The following is a 16,669-nucleotide window of genomic DNA, read 5'->3' on the forward strand; positions in this document are numbered from 1 at the left end:
TTTCAGTTAAGTTCCTTTGATTTCCCTTTAAATATTCAGTAACAAATTGTGACATTTACTGGTATCTCCAAATTTATTATTTTAACATTAGTTTTTTGGAATCCCACCCATTCCAACCTGCTGGAAGTAGTCAAAGCATGGAGTTGTATTTGTTTATATGAACTGTCACCTCCGAAAGTCAGTGAAAAGTTAAGTCATTATCCAGTCCCAAGTAGACCAAAGCTCTTGTAGCTGGTGCAATATCTCTATGGATAGATATCAAGTGAAGAGTTTGTGGCTTAGACGCTGTGACTGGTCTCCTAGTGGGGAGCCAGCTAAGGTCACTCAATGAGGGTGAACTGCAAAGACTGGGGCAGACAGTCCCCATAAAGGTGGGTCTAAATGGCGTAGTCCTTTGCAATAAATGTGACGAAGTGGGGCTGTTCTTAATGTTTCCTCTGAATACTGTGTGGGTGCCTCAGTTTCCCCATGCATTTCTTAAGTCTCTAGGGGGTGAGATTGTTGCAGAGCAAAGGGCCAGTGCACATAAATGGACGACACTCTATCTCCTGGCAACTAATGGCCGGGGCCCTTCCCCCCTGCAAGGAGATAGCTAAAGGTGTTGGAGAACAAAGAGATCAGGTGACCTCCTGGCCCGGGAAAGGAACAAAGCCCAGAGGAGGGGGGGCTGGAGGGGGAGTTAGTTTTGGAGCTAGCTGGGGACGAGGAGTGAGTGCAGACGTAGGTGTCTAGCTCGCTGCCCCCCAGGATGGACCTGGCTGAGGGGTCCTGTTCTCTGTACCTACAAGCTCTGTTTTAGACCATGTTCCTGTCATCTAATAAACCTCTGTTTTACTGGCTGGTTAAGAGTCACGTCTGACTGCGAAGTGGGGGTGCAGGACCCTGTGGCTTCCCCAGGACCCCGCCAGGGCGGACTCGCTGTGGGAAACGCATGGAGGGCAGAGGATGCTGAATGCTCCAAAGGTCAGACCCAGGAAGGTGGAAACCGTGTGAGCTCCTTGCCCTGAAGACAGTCTGCTCACAGAGAGGAGACTTCACCAGAGTCCTGACTGGCTCTGTAGGGAGCAGTTCCAGAGCATCGCCCGGGGACTCCGTGACAATAAAATGCTGAAGTTAGCCTCTCCTTTGGAACAGTAAGGCTTGGGGAAAAATAAGGCCAAATGTTGGTTGAGACTGAAATTTTTGACAACTTGCCCGTGCAGAGATATACCTTGTCTGTATAAAAAAATACATATGGTGCGTCTGCCATACAGTCCTGAATGTCACCAGCTCTCCTCGCTGATCTGACTGCAATTAAAAATGCATTTTTCAGAAAATGGGTTCAAATGGTGGGACCATCAGGGCAGATAAAACCAAGTTAAGCCCCCCACAAAAAGAGCGGTTCTTTAATTGGAGGAAAAACTCTGACAAGATCCCTCAGAAACTTGTTCACAGTTGGGTGTGAAGAAATTGTATGCAGGTGATGTGCCAAAACAGCAGCTAGGTAAATTCTGATCAAGCTAACAGAATCCCTTGTTAACACCCTACATACTATTGTAATAATCTTTGTACAAAGTATGCCTTGTAAGGTATCATTTGAAGACTCATAATTTGCTGGTCAGTATCATGCTGATAAAACATGTATTTTCCCATGTTCCAAATCCCACAGCCCTGTTCAAACAGAAGTTGACAAATAAGTCTGTCCTAAACAAAGGAATGAGTGCTCTGCTTAATTTGCATTTAAGTAGTAAACAGAGTCATCAAGCAGGGAGCAAAGAAAGCTCAAAGAGGTGAGGAAAAAGTAGCAGGGAACATCCTTCCTCATAGACTTTTTGTCTCCTGGTGCCTAGCTGGAAATGTTGTTCAAGAGAGGGACTGAAACTATAAAAAGGAGGTACAAACACCCCCCACCCATCGTATTCACTACACTTGAAGCGACAAAGGAACATTTGTTGGACTCTGGGGGAAGGTTTGGTCAGTAAGACTGCTGAAAGCATATAATGAGAAACTTTGCTTGAATCTGCTATAGTTTATGAAGTTGGGTATTAGTAAACATCTTATATTTATTTTTCTTGTAACCATTTCTGACCTTTATGCCTCATTATTTGTATTCACTTAAAATCTCTCTCTTTGTAGTTAATAAACTTGTTTTACTGTTTATCTAATCCAGTGTATTTAAATTGAAGTGTCTGAATAACTATTTGAAATAATAAGTTGGCATATTATTCTGCTAAAGGAATAACAGACTTAATATAACTTGTAGTGTCCAGGAGAGGGCTGGGCAGTACAGGACATACATTTCTGGTGGAAAATCTAAGACTGGGGAAGTGCAGTTAGACAACACCCTGCAGTATAACCAAGGCTGTTGAAAGCCAGAGTGTAAGTGTGTATGGCAGGCTGCAGTTACACACAGACATTCAGGGTGTGGCTTGCATGCTGGAAAGCTGTTTGTGAGGGCCCAGGTGGGAGCTACTTCATTTGGTAAGAGGCCCATCAGCTTTCTTATACTGCAAAACTTGACAGTGAATTTTTCTTCAGATCCTTCCACAAAGATAAATATTTCATTTCCATTTGACTTTCTCGTATAAGGCTGGTAGATGGAAAAAACAGGATTCACAACTGTCATACAAATAGTTAATAAATAATGATAATGGTTTACAACACTTTTTCTGTAATTTATACCACTTTTGCTGTCTTCTAATTAACTCAAGTTTCTGAGAGGCTATACAAAATTCAGCTGTGTCATATTATTGCCCACAGTGAAGTCCCTAATATGATCAATTTTTATGTAAAAAACAAACTATTATTTTAACTAAGAAAGAAGTTCAAGATTTTATATCTTTGGAAATTTAGAAGCTAAAATTTATTAGGAGGATCTATGGACCATCCTAGTGCTCAATCCCTTCATCACCTCATCCCAATAAAATCTTAATAAATGGTGCTACAACAAATCTCTTATTTACTACAGGGCAAAATGAACTCTGACTTCAATGGAGTTACAGCAGATATGAATTTGGTGAACTATGTTTACTGAACATTTAGTCAGCTGCAGGATTCATATTTGGTGTATTAATCCCATGACTGTGCATGATCACTGGATTCTGCCTGTTAGCAACAGTGGCAAACAATTGTAGTTTTAGTTTGTAAAACTGCATTCTTTATTATTTCCGTTGAAGGCAAAGCCATTTTGTTGGCACTTCATAGGAATATCTTTCCACCAGCTGGTCATCATAGGGAATATGCCAAGTGTCACCAGTAGTCTGTACCACTGTGTCGTAAGTGAGAATAGGCTGTGGGTAAAGACAAGAAAAAAATGTTATATTGACTTTGCTCAATGGAAAAAAAATAAAAATGTTGTAATGACTAGCAAACATTTCCTGCCCTTTCTCAGGAGTATCAGTGGAAAGCTGTTGGATGGTTTTGCAGAACAGCAAACACAAAAAGCAGAGCATGTTAAAGTAAATAGACAGGTAGTCTGACTGCAAGGAACACTGGATATTTCTGTTCATAAACCTTGCACCCAACCCACCTAAGACGTGTATAAATCCCAGTTAATATAAATATACAAAATGTTAACAGAGTCCTAGTATTCTTCTTTAACTATACTCTGTTGAACTCAAAAAGCACCACCACAGGAATCTCTTTGTTGACTTCAAGATTTCTACTGTTTACTTGATCTTTTTCATTGGACCATGACTCATCTTCTCAATATTTTTTCTCTACACAGAATCTTTCTGGTTTGTGTACCTTTAAATATTTGATCTTGATATGAAGACATCAAGAGATAGAAAAGGGGTCGGCAACCTTCGGCATGTGGCCCATCAGGGTAATCCGCTGGCGGGCTGCAAGACATTTTGTTTACATTGACTGTCTGCAGGCATGGCCCCCCGCAGCTCCCAGTGGCTGTGGTTCGCTGTTCCCGGCCAACGAGAGCTGCAGAAAGCGGCGAACCACGGCCACTGGGAGCTGTGGGGGGCCGTGCCTCCAGACGGTCAATGTAAACAAAATGTCTCGTGGCCTGCCAGCGTATTACCTTGATGGGCCGCGTGCTGAAGGTTGCCAACCCCTGAGATAGAGAATCCACCAATTTCCTTAGTAGTTTGTTCCAATGGTTAATCAACCCTAACTGTTTAAAAATGTGTTCCTTATTTCTAAGTTGAATTGTCCGGTTTTAACTTCAGTCCTTGGTTCTAATTATGCCTATCTCTGCTAGATTAAAGAGCACTTTAGTAGTTGGTATTTTCTGTCTGTGAAGCTACTTACATACTGTAATCAAGTCACCTCTCACTCTTCTTTTGATAAACTAAACAGATTAAGCTTTTTAATTCTCTCAATGAGAGGCATTTTCTCCAGCCCTTGAATTTGTTTTGTGGCTCTTTACTGCATTCTCACCAATTTTTCAACATTCTTTTTAAACTGTAGACACCATAACTGTATGCAGTATTCTATTATTGGTCTCGCCAAGGAAACAGCAAGTGACTTCCTCCAGCCAAAACTACGCATACTATGCTCAGGTCGTCACTCATTTAGCTGTATACTGATTGCATACCTGACTAATATAATGTATCTCTTTATTGCACCATACATATCTGTGAACCTACCTGTTTAGAACATTGCTGCACTGAATACCTGTATTTGTCTGTGAACACGTCTTTAAAAAGGAATTAAAAATGCATTCTATTTTGGGATTAAAAATACACACTTTACGGAAGAATTGAAGAGGAGAATGATCTATTTTCACGCTTATAACAGATGCAAGAAAAAGCAGAATTTGGAAGCCAGATATGAAGGGCTCTAAGGGTATGTCTACACTGCAGTGTAAGCCCGGTCTTGAGCCTAGGCTCAAGCCTAATCCCCCTTGCGTTTACACTGCAATTGCACTAACCCGGGGCTCAGACCCATGGTCCCAGGACCCTGCAGGTCTGGAGGGTTCGAGCTCAAGGTGAGCTGGGAACCAGGATTCAAGCCCTATTGCTTTGCAGTGTAGACACCATTTGACTCAGGTCCCGAGAGTCAGCTGGAAGTATCCCACAATTCCACAGGACAACCTCCTTAGCCCTCTCTATCCCAAGAATCTTCAATCCACTCTATTGAAATATAACCCACCCCTCCTTTGCAAATGGCAGCAGCTGAGGTCACCATTAACCCATTCTCTTCCGATCACTGGTCTGCAAGTATGCTATCAGAGAGCCTCCTGGGTTTGCAATGGAGAGCGAACTGATCAAGACTTTTGCAAAATGAGCTGCTTCCTGGCAATGTGCAGGGCAGGCAGTAAAGTTTTCCCACAGTACACCATTGTCCTAGGCCTAGAGCAGCGACATTTCAAGGGTGGGGGGCACAAGGGATTCTGGGATACAGTTTACTTTACTAGGGTTGACTTGGGTCTGCGCACTGCAGTGTGGACACCAGAGCCCTATGTTTGAGCACAGGTTAGAAAAGTCTTAACAAAGGGTTAAAATACAATGTAGACACTCAAGCCCATGAGTCCCTAACACGGGTCAGCTGACTCGAGTCCCACTAATGGTGCACTTACATTGCAGTGTAGACATACCCTCAGGGTAAAATTTTCAAGTATGTCCACCTATGATACATTTCACCCAAAAGGTCTGTAAAGGCAAACATGTAACTGTACAGGTAAACAGATGTTTATGCCCTTGAAGTGTCACTTTCTTGTCTATTAATCAGTCCTCTTGCCTACAATGGCAAATCACACATTTTGTGAGCAAAAGTGCTATTTGAGAGTGAAACTGGAGTTTTGAGCACACTGCCTCTTATGTGCTCATCCATACAAATTCTGCCCTTAGGCCTCAATAGGAATTTTTTCTACATTTTTTTATTAGTTGTGGCTTATATTTTATGCATTTAATGAGTATGTTCTGTAGGTTTTCTGAAGAGAGCAGAGAACTTACCTGAAATTTTATTCTCTTTCCTGGCCAGTAGTGGGAAAGCACCATTTGGTGTCCACGCTGCCACTTAAAGAACAGATGCCGAGTAAGACTGTCGGGAAGACAAGCCTTATGATCTCGCAGGAGGTCTCTAGTAAGAAACTTACAATGACTGCCTGAGTGAAGAGTGGCATACAATAGGAAAGGGTCATCTTCTGACCTAAATAAACCACAAAGAGTAAAGACGGACGTCACTCATGGGCACTAAAAGGATGCAGGAAATGAATCAAGCATTCAGCTGAATTTTATTCATCATAATTAATGCAAATTCCCATCACCACTAAGCTCTCTGTTAAAACAAAGAACTTTTCCTGTTTACCACAAAGCATCCAAATGTTCGGAAGGGAATTAAAATTTAGCTGCCTAGTAGAAAGAACGTTTTCCCTTCCCACTACAACACAGCAAGTAACAAAATGGTAACTTACCATGTGATTTAACAATAAACTGCTACCGTGAAAAGAAGCACTAACATTCAGATTGTGTCTTCAGGGGCCCCACACACTTGCACAAAACTGTACTGCGTCCATACAGATCAATAATTTCATGTGAGCATCTGATAGTGTCTCTAGTGCAAGGGTCAGCAACCTTTCAGAAGTGGTGTGCCGAGTCTTCATTTATTCACTCTAATTTAAGGTTTTGCGTGCCAGTAATACATTTTAACGTTTTTAGAAGGTCTCTTTCTATAAGTCTATAATATATAACTAAACTATTGTTGTATGTAAAGTAAATAAGGTTTTTAAAATGTTTAAGAAGCTTCATTTAAAATTACATTAAAATGCAGAGCCCCCCGGACTGGTGGCCAGGACCTGGGCAGTGTGAGTGCCACTGAAAATCAGCTCGCATGCTGCCTTCGGCACGTGTGCCATAGGTTGCCTACCCCTGCTCTAGTGTCATGCATAGCACAGTGTAACTCTGATTCATAGACTTGTGGGTGGGTTCATTCCCAAGAAACGCTAAGATTTTTTCAGAGAATATACTCGACTTCATCTTCACTGAAATAAGACAGATGTGGGATGGGGAGGGGACATTAATTTTTTTGTTAAACTTTTTATCCCTCCCTGAGAAAAGCTCCATTACATAACAACAGCTCTGCAATTCTACAGTACTTTCCATCCAAGGATCTAAAAATAGGTAAGTCAGAAGAAATGCTGCACATTTATTATAGGTGGAGCCAGCAGGTGTGTCTATAGTTAACACTGTGCATTACAAGATTCTGTTTTCAGTTGCTTACAACTTTGCCAAACTTTAACCATTCAGGTTGAAATTTTCCATGCTGGGTTTCTGCTCAGGCTGGATAGCGTGGTTTTTTTGTTTGTTTGTTTTTTTTTTTTTTTTTTTTTAAAGTTTCAGCAAAATTGGTTTATCTCCTTCTGAGAAGATTAAGAAAAAATGCAGTTTTGCCCATGTTAAAAATTATTACAACCGTTTTGCTGAGAAGCTCTCTAGCACATCCAAACTGGAGCAGGGACTTAAATTCAGCATGGTGGACGGGGGAATCTTTGTGCCAGGGATGTGCCTTTTCCTGTTCCCATGAAAAACAACCCCATTTGCCCAAGTTATGAGCTTCTGAAAAATCTTAGCTAAATTCTCTGTAGATTCCATCTACACTTAGCTGCCAAACTCTAACAAGTCTCTACTGAGCATGTGTGAACTAAGATTTTTCAAAAACACTTCCCTTTCCAGAACCTGGAGTAGAACTCAAGGTTCCCTACTCTCAACATTCCTCTGCTGTCAAGAAATATTTGGCAAAATGTGCGTCTCATCCCCTTCTAGTACTGGTCCACATAGAGCAGTGGTTTTCAACCTGTGGTCCATGGACCCCTGGTGGTCCACAGACTATGTCTAAGATTTCCAAAGGGGTCCGTATCGCCATTCGAAATTTTTTAGGGATCCGCAAATGAAAAAGGTTGAAAACCACTGACATATAGGATGACAATCTATACTATCAGTTAATCTGTTAGCTCAATTGGCAGAGGTCTACCTGTGGATCTAAAGGATCCAACCCTGCTGATGATCCATATAGGTGTCAATATGCGTACATCTACACAGCACTCAAACACCCACGGCTGGCCCAAGTCAACTGACTTGGGCACACAGTGCTCGGACTGTGTGGCTGTAAAATTGCTGTGCAGACATTCAGGCTCAGGCTGGAACCTGAGCTTTGGGACCCCATGAGGGGTGAGGGTCCCAGGGCCTGGGCTCAAACCTGGGCCAGAATATCTACACAGCAATTTTTTGCCCCACAGCCCAAGCCGGCTGACCTGGGCCAGCTGCGGGTCTTTTATTTCAGTATAGACATACCCTAAGACTCTACATTATTAGAACTCTGTATTTTAGCACAATTTTTAATCTGTTTTCTCTGTCTATTTAGACTGTAAACTCCATGGAGCAAGGAATATGTTGTTCTCTTTTGCATGTATAGGGCTGAGCACTGTCAGTGCTTAATAATAAATAGTATTGTAGTAAGTCACAAAATTAGCTGGTTTAAGTAATTAAATATAAAAATGAATCTAGTTTTGACTGCCAGTAAATTGAGTCATCTTCAACAATACTTACACATTTTCAGCAAAGAAGAAGTCTGCTTTCTTCTGCATAGCAGCCACCATGTGCCTTTTCCAGCTATGAGATCCAGTCAGCATGTGTTTGCGGCCCAGCACGAGCAACCGCAGATTCTGCTGTGCCAGGTGGAAGACAACATCAAGTAGCTGCAGGAAACAAAAGCAAAAGCACAGACTGTTTTAGCTGTAAAAACAAGAATGACAGGAAATATATTTTCTTCTCTATGTCTTTAGTCAAGGGATTCCTATCATTTCCTGGACAGTCTCCCAGGAATCTTTCCTAGGGTCAGCAGTAGGTAGGAAACTCTCATTTTTAAGTATAAAAAAATTAACTAACCTGTTAAAAAGTGTCAATTATCAAACACATACACAAAAAGAAAAATGTACTGTTATTAACTGCTTTAAACTTTCGCAACATTCTTGTAATTAATACATGGGAATTGATGCAGAGCTCTCTGGACAGCTCAACAGGTAAGAGTCAAATGGAAGACTTGAATCACCTTGGGATTCTCACACTGGGAATGGTGCGGAGGTGAAGCCCTTGAGCTTAGTCAAGGAAGTGAGGAAGGCTTGATTGTTTAGCCTGTGCTGCTCCAGTAGCACCACCTACTGTAGTGGTTGCAAAAGTATACTTGATCGGTATTACTCTAACAGAGGAAGAGAGACTATAAAAGTATGAAGGGGTTGATGAAAGCATCATTAAGACCAGTATCAACCAATGCATGAATCAATATTCCAGGGTGGTAAAAGTCACCACTATGTCAGATTCTCCACTGAGGGACCGTACACCAAAGGTGCAAGTTAGAACTGCACCTGTGCCATTCTAACTTGTGCTGGCGCCAGGTCACTGAGGATCAGGGAGCCACAACTGGCTCCCTGTGGCCTTCCCTCTCCATTGCACCCAGGCAGAGATCGGACAGGGTGGAGAACCTAACCCTCTAAGTACACTGAACACACATATGGATCGACTGCAAATTAATAGCATTACCATATTGCCCAAAAAAGGAGGAAAATTAGTTCCTGAGATTGCAGCACATTGCCTGGGGACTATACACACAAATGCTTTAGGAAAGAGAGCTCCCTAATTCTTTATTGCTATTGCCTCCATAGTCTGTTAGTATTTTTTCCTCTATCACTGCTGACTCCCTAGCCCTCTCCCCTGCCCCTTCTCCCCCTTGTTTCTTCTCCTACCCTCTCCTCCTCTTTGTGACTGTCTTCAACAGGCTCCTTTGCCATAGGAACAAGACAGGATTCACTTAGTAGCCATAGAAGTGGGAAAGGGAGCCAAAAATGTTTTATGGTTTATTGTCTGCTGGCTCTCCTAGCTGCTGCTGCTATAATACTGGAACGATGGGGGTGAAGGCTCTGTACACTGAGCCCTGGTCTAGACTACAAACTTATGTCAGTATAACTGTGTTGGTACCCACACCCCTGAGTGATGCAGTTATACCAACCTAACTCCTGGTGTAGACAGTGCTATGTCTATATTCTCCCATTGCCATAGCTACTGCATCTCGGGGAGGTGGACTACCTACGCCATCGGGTGAAGCTCTCCCATTGGCATAGGTAGTGTCTTCACTAAGCGCTACAGTAGCACAGCTGCACTGATGCAGCTCTGTAAGTGTAGACAAGCCCAAATTTAAAGATGGGCCTAGGTGGTCTCGGTGCTGGAGCGGAGCACTGGAGTTTACTAGTGACTGACAGAGTTGGCTGCCATTTGCAGGAAATCATGCTAGACATCCAACATTTCTTTACATACATGAGGTCTACTTTCCTCTGCTTGAAAGAAATAGCTCATAATATGGCTAGACAATAACTAAACAATATGGTTTTAGCCTATAAAATGGCAGATAAAGTAAGTTGTCTGACAGGCTCTCTCTCTCTCTCTCTTTGATGCAAGGATAGGTTCCTGGGTTTATGGCTGACTTAGAACAATGATTCCTCAGCTCTCGTCCAACAAAGCTTGTTGCCAACTCTGTCCACATATCTATTCAGGGGACACCATCATAGGTCCTAATCACATCAGCCACACTATCAGAGGCTCGTTCACCTGCACATCTACCGATGTGATATATGCCATCATGTGCCAGCAATGCCCCTCTGCCATGTACATTGGCCAAACCGGAAAGTCTCTACGCAAAAGAATAAATGGACACAAATCAGATGTCAAGAATTATGACATTCAAAAACCAGTCAGAGAACACTTCAACCTCCCTGGTCACTCAATTACAGACCTCAAAGTCGCAATACTCCAACAAAAAAACTTCAAAAACAGACTCCAACGAGAAACTGCAGAATTGGAATTAATTTGCAAACTGGACACCATTAAATTAGGCTTGAATAAAGACTGGGAGTGGAAGCGTCATTACACAAAGTAAAAACTATTTCCTCATGCTAATTTTTCCCCCCTACTGTTACTCACTCCTTCTTGTCAACTGTTGGAAATGGGCAATCCTGATTATCACTACAAAAGTTTTTTTTCCTTCTGCTGATAATAGTCCACCTTAATTGATTACTCTCGTTATAGTTGGTATGGCAACACCCATTTTTTCATGTTCTGTGTATATATACCTTCCTACTGTATTTTCGTCTGCATGCATCCGATGAAGTGGGTTTTAGCACACGAAAGTTTATGCTCAAATAAATTTGTTAGTCTCTAAGGTGCCACAAGTACTCCTCGTTCCTTTTGCGGATACAGACTAACATGGCTACCACTCTGAAACCTGTCAGATTATATATATTTTTAAATAACAAATTTCCTTATCTATGTTCCTAATAACACATTAGAGCTGAAATAATTTTAAAGTTCAATTATATTTTCTCACTATTTATGTTGTTTACTTTTTGCATATCTCAACTGTACAGGGATAATTGATTGGTCTGTTTCACTTTTTTATAGTCACTTTCACTCGCAGGTTCTCCAGTGCAGGCCAGGTGCTGCAATGTTTGGGATGCAAACACTGAAGGAGAATATGTTTTGATTCTTAAAACTGTTTCCACAGAAATTAAAAATCTTAATGGAAATATTTTTGGTGGTTTTCTAAAAATTGATTGTTACAACATGTAGGGCCAGATCCTAAGCTGCTGTAAGTCAATACTACTCCAATGTACTGATTTATACTACTTGAAATTTTTAAATTTTAGGCCAAAAGTTTAAAGGAAGACACGACTCTTCTTTTTGCCATTTACATCATTTCCACTCAAATGCCTATTTACCATAATCCCACCTAACTAACCAGTTCACACAGCCTTTTAATTATGCACAAAAACCATTTTTTAAAATAATGAATTTTTCAGGGCAAGACTATATTGCTTTAATAAAACATTGTGTTCGAAGTATTTCCATGTGGTAGAATTAACTGCATGCAATGGCTTTCAGGAAATGAAGTCTGACTTTGGGTAAAGCCTCACACAGTGGGCTGAGAATGGCAGAGAGATTTTCTGAGTAATCCTAGACAGCAAATTTTCCATTTTTGATAGTGGTACCGTAGCAATTCTATAGTTGATGTAACTAGCTTATTCTTAAAAGTGACCTGAAGAGAAAAAGGAAATGGACTTGTGCTTTTTTTTTTTTTTTTTTTAAATGTACAAGATGACTGAAAGGCTGGGGCGTGGAGTTGTTTGATTTCCCCCCCGAGCTTGTTTTTTGCCTTAAGACTATCAAATCTTAAGGCTGGTCCACGCACAAACTGCCACCCAAATAATTAAACTGGTTTTAATTAACATCTTCTAATATTTTGTTTCAAAAGTTTATGTATGGACATTCTTATTTTGAAATACAAGTGTCTTATTTTGATTTAGCATAAGTCAATTCCTTTCTCACTTAAATTTAGGCCTGCTCTACTGGTTTAAATAAAAGTGTAATTTTAAACTGATTGAGTTATATCAGACACACTTATAACAGTTTAAACCTAAGTTATGTTGGCTTAGCTTGCACATGTAAATTTAGAGTATTTAAAAGTAAATTTACTTTTACTCTGAAATCAGAGTGTTCACACACAGAACTTACACCAAAATAACAAAAGGTGCAAATTACAACAAATTTAGTTATTTCGGTGTAAGTTTGTCTGTAGACCAGCCCTCGGTCAATGAGAAACAGGTTCAACTAAACTCAGAAAAGGCATTCAAAGTGAAATAAGTGTCTACACAGGAGTTTGCACCACTTTAACTTGTGCAGACAACCCCTTTTGCAGTCTAAAAAAATTCTCCTTGTACTTATCCAGGGTTCACCCTGCTTGGTATCAAGGGGATGTCATAATCCTACTTTCTCTACTCATTCACACAGGCTTCCTGAAAAAACAAGACCAGACTTTAATGAAAAAATCATTTTTTAAAATTTTCTCCATCAACCCCCTTCACCATCCCTCCCCTCCAAAAAAATCCCTAAACCCAAACACCCAACTTTCAGGTCTTCTTTATACATCATGAGGAGCAAAAGACCATTTTAAAAACCCTTTGTAGGTCACATTTATCTTCTCCTGTTCCCTGGAGTTTCCCCTGTAAACTGAAGCATCTTGACTGATTGATGATCATCTTTGTTTCCGACCCCAAAATGAAACTACAAAGGTGTTGGCATTTATCTGGTACTGGAGAGGGGTGGCTACAGTTTTTTGTCTCCCTGCTTAATAGTAAAAGTAATACTTGGCATACTTTTTTATATCTCTTTGAAAAAAACCCAAATCCTGAGCTTTTTTCTCAGTTTATTCCACCTCTCTACCTCACACAAAGTCCTTACTCTGCCTTTGTTGAGACGTTATATGAGGAAAGACCAAGATTTGATGCAGTATTTTGGGATTATGATAAACTAATTTGTTGGACTCTAGGGTCTTGTGTTATTTGTAGATTTGATGCTCACCACTGCAGCATCTAGCCACTGTACAAAATTTAAAAATTTAAAATATAAACACATGTACAATCTTCAAAGAGTGGAAAATCCCACCCTTTTGATCCTTATTGGATCTTCCTGGCTGAAGCATCAATAATTATGTGAAAGCTAGACTGGAAAGGTACATGGCTTTGCACTGTTCCCTTAAGCCATGTAAATTGGACTCTGATGGATTAGGAGGGGGTTGGCTGAAAAGAGGCGACCAGAAAAATTTCAGTCATAGACTCTCCACGGAGTACTTCCAGCTACCAGATCCCCCCACCAAGTTCAAAACTAAGGGCTGACAGGCAGGTTTGTATAATTTTTGGTGGTGCCCAGAACGGGTCCAAGTTCCGCCCCACACACACTGCTTAAGGCTCTGGGAGGTGGGAGGGAGTTTGGGTGCAGGGTGGGGGAAGGTTTGGGCTCTGAAAGGGAGTTTGGGTGCAGGCTCTGGGCTGGTGTAGGGGTGCAGGATGGGGAGCAGGGGATGGGCTCTGGGAGAGAGTTAGGGTGTGGGGTCTGGGCTGGGGCAGGGGATTGGGGGGCAGGGGATTGGGGGGCAGGGGGCAGGCTCTGGGAAGGAGTTTGAGTGCAGGGTCTGGGCTGGGGCAGAGGGTTGGGGTGCAGGAGGGGATGCGGGGGACAGGCTCTGGGAGGGAGTTGGGCTGTGGGGTGCAGGCTGGGGAAGGGGGTTGGAGTTCAGGAGGGGGTGCAGGGGACGGGCTCTGGGAGGGAGTTAGGGTGCACGGTGCAGGCTGGGGAAGGGGGCTGGGGTGCAGGAGGCGATGCAGGGGCGAGCTCTGGGAGGGAGTTTGGGTGCACGGTGCAGGCTGGGGCAGGGGGTTGGGGTGTGGGAGAGGGTGAGGGGTGCAGCGCTGACTTCGGGCGGCTCCCGAAAGCGACCCGCACACCCCTCTGGCAGAAGCTCCTAGGCGGGGGGCTGGAGGGGTCTCCATGAGCCGCTGCCCACAGGCACTGCCCCTGCAGCTCCCATTGGCTGCAACTTGGGGCGGCGGCAGCGTGTGGAGACATGCTCCCCCCCAGGGGGCGCAGGGACATACCGGTCACTTCCGAAAGCAGAGCAGGCAGGCAGGAAGCCGCCTTAGCCCTGTTGCGCTGCCGGTGGAGAGACCCAGCCCCGAACTTTGGTGGAGCTGGGCCCCCATGCTCTCATATTGGTGGAGCACGGGCACCACAGGCCTATACAACTCGCCGCCCCTGCTGACAGGAAGAGTGCCTCAACTGATTTCAGTAATCACAATGAGGCACCAAAGAAGGGGCAGTGCTAAGACCAGTCTACATATGGCCTCAATTCAGCAATCAGGATAGCTACTCCGGTGCTGCCTCTAAGGCCATGACTACACTAACCGAGGATAGATGCTGTTGCGATCGATGCAGCGGGGGTCGATTTAGTGGCTCTAGTGAAGACCCGCTAAATTGACCGCAGAGTGCTCGCCAGTCAACTCCAGTACTCCACTGGAACGAGAGGAGTAAGGTAAGTCGATGGGAGAGCATTACCCATCAACGCAGCGCAGTGTAGACACTGCAGTAAGTCGACCTAAGCTACGTCAACTCCAGCTACGTTATTCACGTAGCTGGAGTAGCGTAACTTAGGTCGACATACCCCGGTAGTATAGACAAGGCCTTAGTGTGTCAACATTTGCAATGATGGAATGTATTGGGGTTTGCTCATGCTTGAAGTAGGAATAAAACTTGATAAACTCAATCAGAGCAAACCCTTCCAAGTCCATATTTACACTTAGGGGTCAGCAATGGCCAAAGACTGTTGAATTGGGGCTATACCCGAATGTATACAAGGCTAAGGGAAGCTAGATCCCTGCCCTTAAGTGTTTAAAAATCATAAAGAACATGACTAGATTGTAAATGCTAGTCATTTGGACTTTCTGCTCCCACAGAACACAGCTCATATCTTAGTGGCACCAGTGATTCTGTACTTTAAAGTGGAAGGTACTTCCACTGAATAAGGAAAACAAAGTTAAAGTGTTTGGGGAAACATTTTGGAGGTGTGAGTATTAAATTGCTTCAGTTTTGCAATGGAAAAACTAACAGTTAACTAAAATATGAAGAAAATTAAGTGGAATTACCATAAGAAGAGTGATTAAAAAGCCTTCATTCACAATAGCGCCCCGCTTCACATTCCATTAAAATTAACTTTTATTCATACAAACTAAAATGTTGCCTGAACCCTAGAATAATGCATTTTTGCTATTTAAAAAAACATGATTCCTCCTGAACACTCCTGTTCTTGATGCTACTTTACTAAAGGGTACTTTGTGTCTAATTTTAGACTTGGACATTTATTTCTGGTGGTCTATACATAGTCACATCACTTGTGCTGGGGGATTTCCTAACTGAGTATACTCCCACGCCTGACTGTTTCTCAAGAAAGGAAGGCATCAGACACACCATCAAACTACTTTTAGTCATAAAGAAAACAGATTATAGCACAAGTAACAAGGAAAGAGCAGCAGAAGTCCCTTGCCTAAAAAGGCACGAATAAACCCTTTCTTGATCTGTCAAATAATTCAAAGTTATCTAAAATATAGTAAAGTTCCTAATTACTCTTCCATGTAACTGCATAATGCAAATATGCTTCCTGTAATAAGATTCCATGCAGCAGAATTTGTATGAAGGTTGCCACACCACTTAAGTGTCAAATATCAGCTATGCAGCTGGATAATCTGTTCAGCAGGAAGTCTTTGGAAGACAATTGAAAAAAATGGCACAAATACACACATGCCACTTGAGAATTCTCATAATCAACTCCTCTCCATCTACAACATTTCATGTTAACTTGAGTTTGACAGCCTTACTGACCTCAGTGAGGACCAGTGAGTGCCTTTGACATGTTATTCAATCAAATCTAGGATTCCACCTCCAGCAGCGAACAGAAACTGATGCTTCAGAGAAAGGTGAAAGCACCCTGTAATTCAGCCAACTAATTGTGCATTGCCATGGAGAAAAAATACTTCCTAACATTTACAGGCAATTAATTTATTCCCTGAAAATTTAGGATTGCTTTCCCTTCATCATCTTAGCTTGCGTAATTACAAGTGTTATCCAGTCTCAACAAATCCTACTAAATTACCTGTCTGAATGTATTTCTGTGTTACTCAATCCCACATGAAGGACAAGCTGTATAAAAAGTTTCCTTATTTTTTAAAATTTGTGCTGCCTTCTAGTTTCATTGAGCATCCTTTGTTCTCATATTGAGAACACGGTAAGGAGGAGGAACCAGTTAGTTCTCATTCTACCCTACATTATTTTGTAGGTCTCATTCTAGTACTTATTACCCTTCC

At 42.3% G+C, this 16,669-nt stretch overlaps 1 protein-coding gene across 1 annotated transcript in view; it reads right to left on the reverse strand.

The window, feature by feature from the left end:
- Window positions 1-2,674: 2,674 nt before the first annotated feature.
- PRORP (protein only RNase P catalytic subunit) overlaps window positions 2,675-16,669 on the reverse strand; it is an 87,176-nt gene continuing 73,181 nt past the window's right edge. Inside the window, exons 6-8 of the mRNA XM_065403178.1 lie at window positions 8,481-8,629; window positions 5,889-6,084; window positions 2,675-3,269 (exon numbers count right to left, since the gene is read on the reverse strand). Of these exons, the coding sequence (XP_065259250.1) occupies window positions 3,141-3,269; window positions 5,889-6,084; window positions 8,481-8,629 (474 nt within the window). The 3' untranslated portion in view covers window positions 2,675-3,140. The remainder of the gene's footprint in view (window positions 3,270-5,888; window positions 6,085-8,480; window positions 8,630-16,669) is intronic.

The sequence above is a fragment of the Emys orbicularis genome, chromosome 4 (assembly GCF_028017835.1).
Source record: "Emys orbicularis isolate rEmyOrb1 chromosome 4, rEmyOrb1.hap1, whole genome shotgun sequence".
Classification (NCBI taxonomy): Eukaryota; Metazoa; Chordata; order Testudines; family Emydidae; genus Emys; species Emys orbicularis.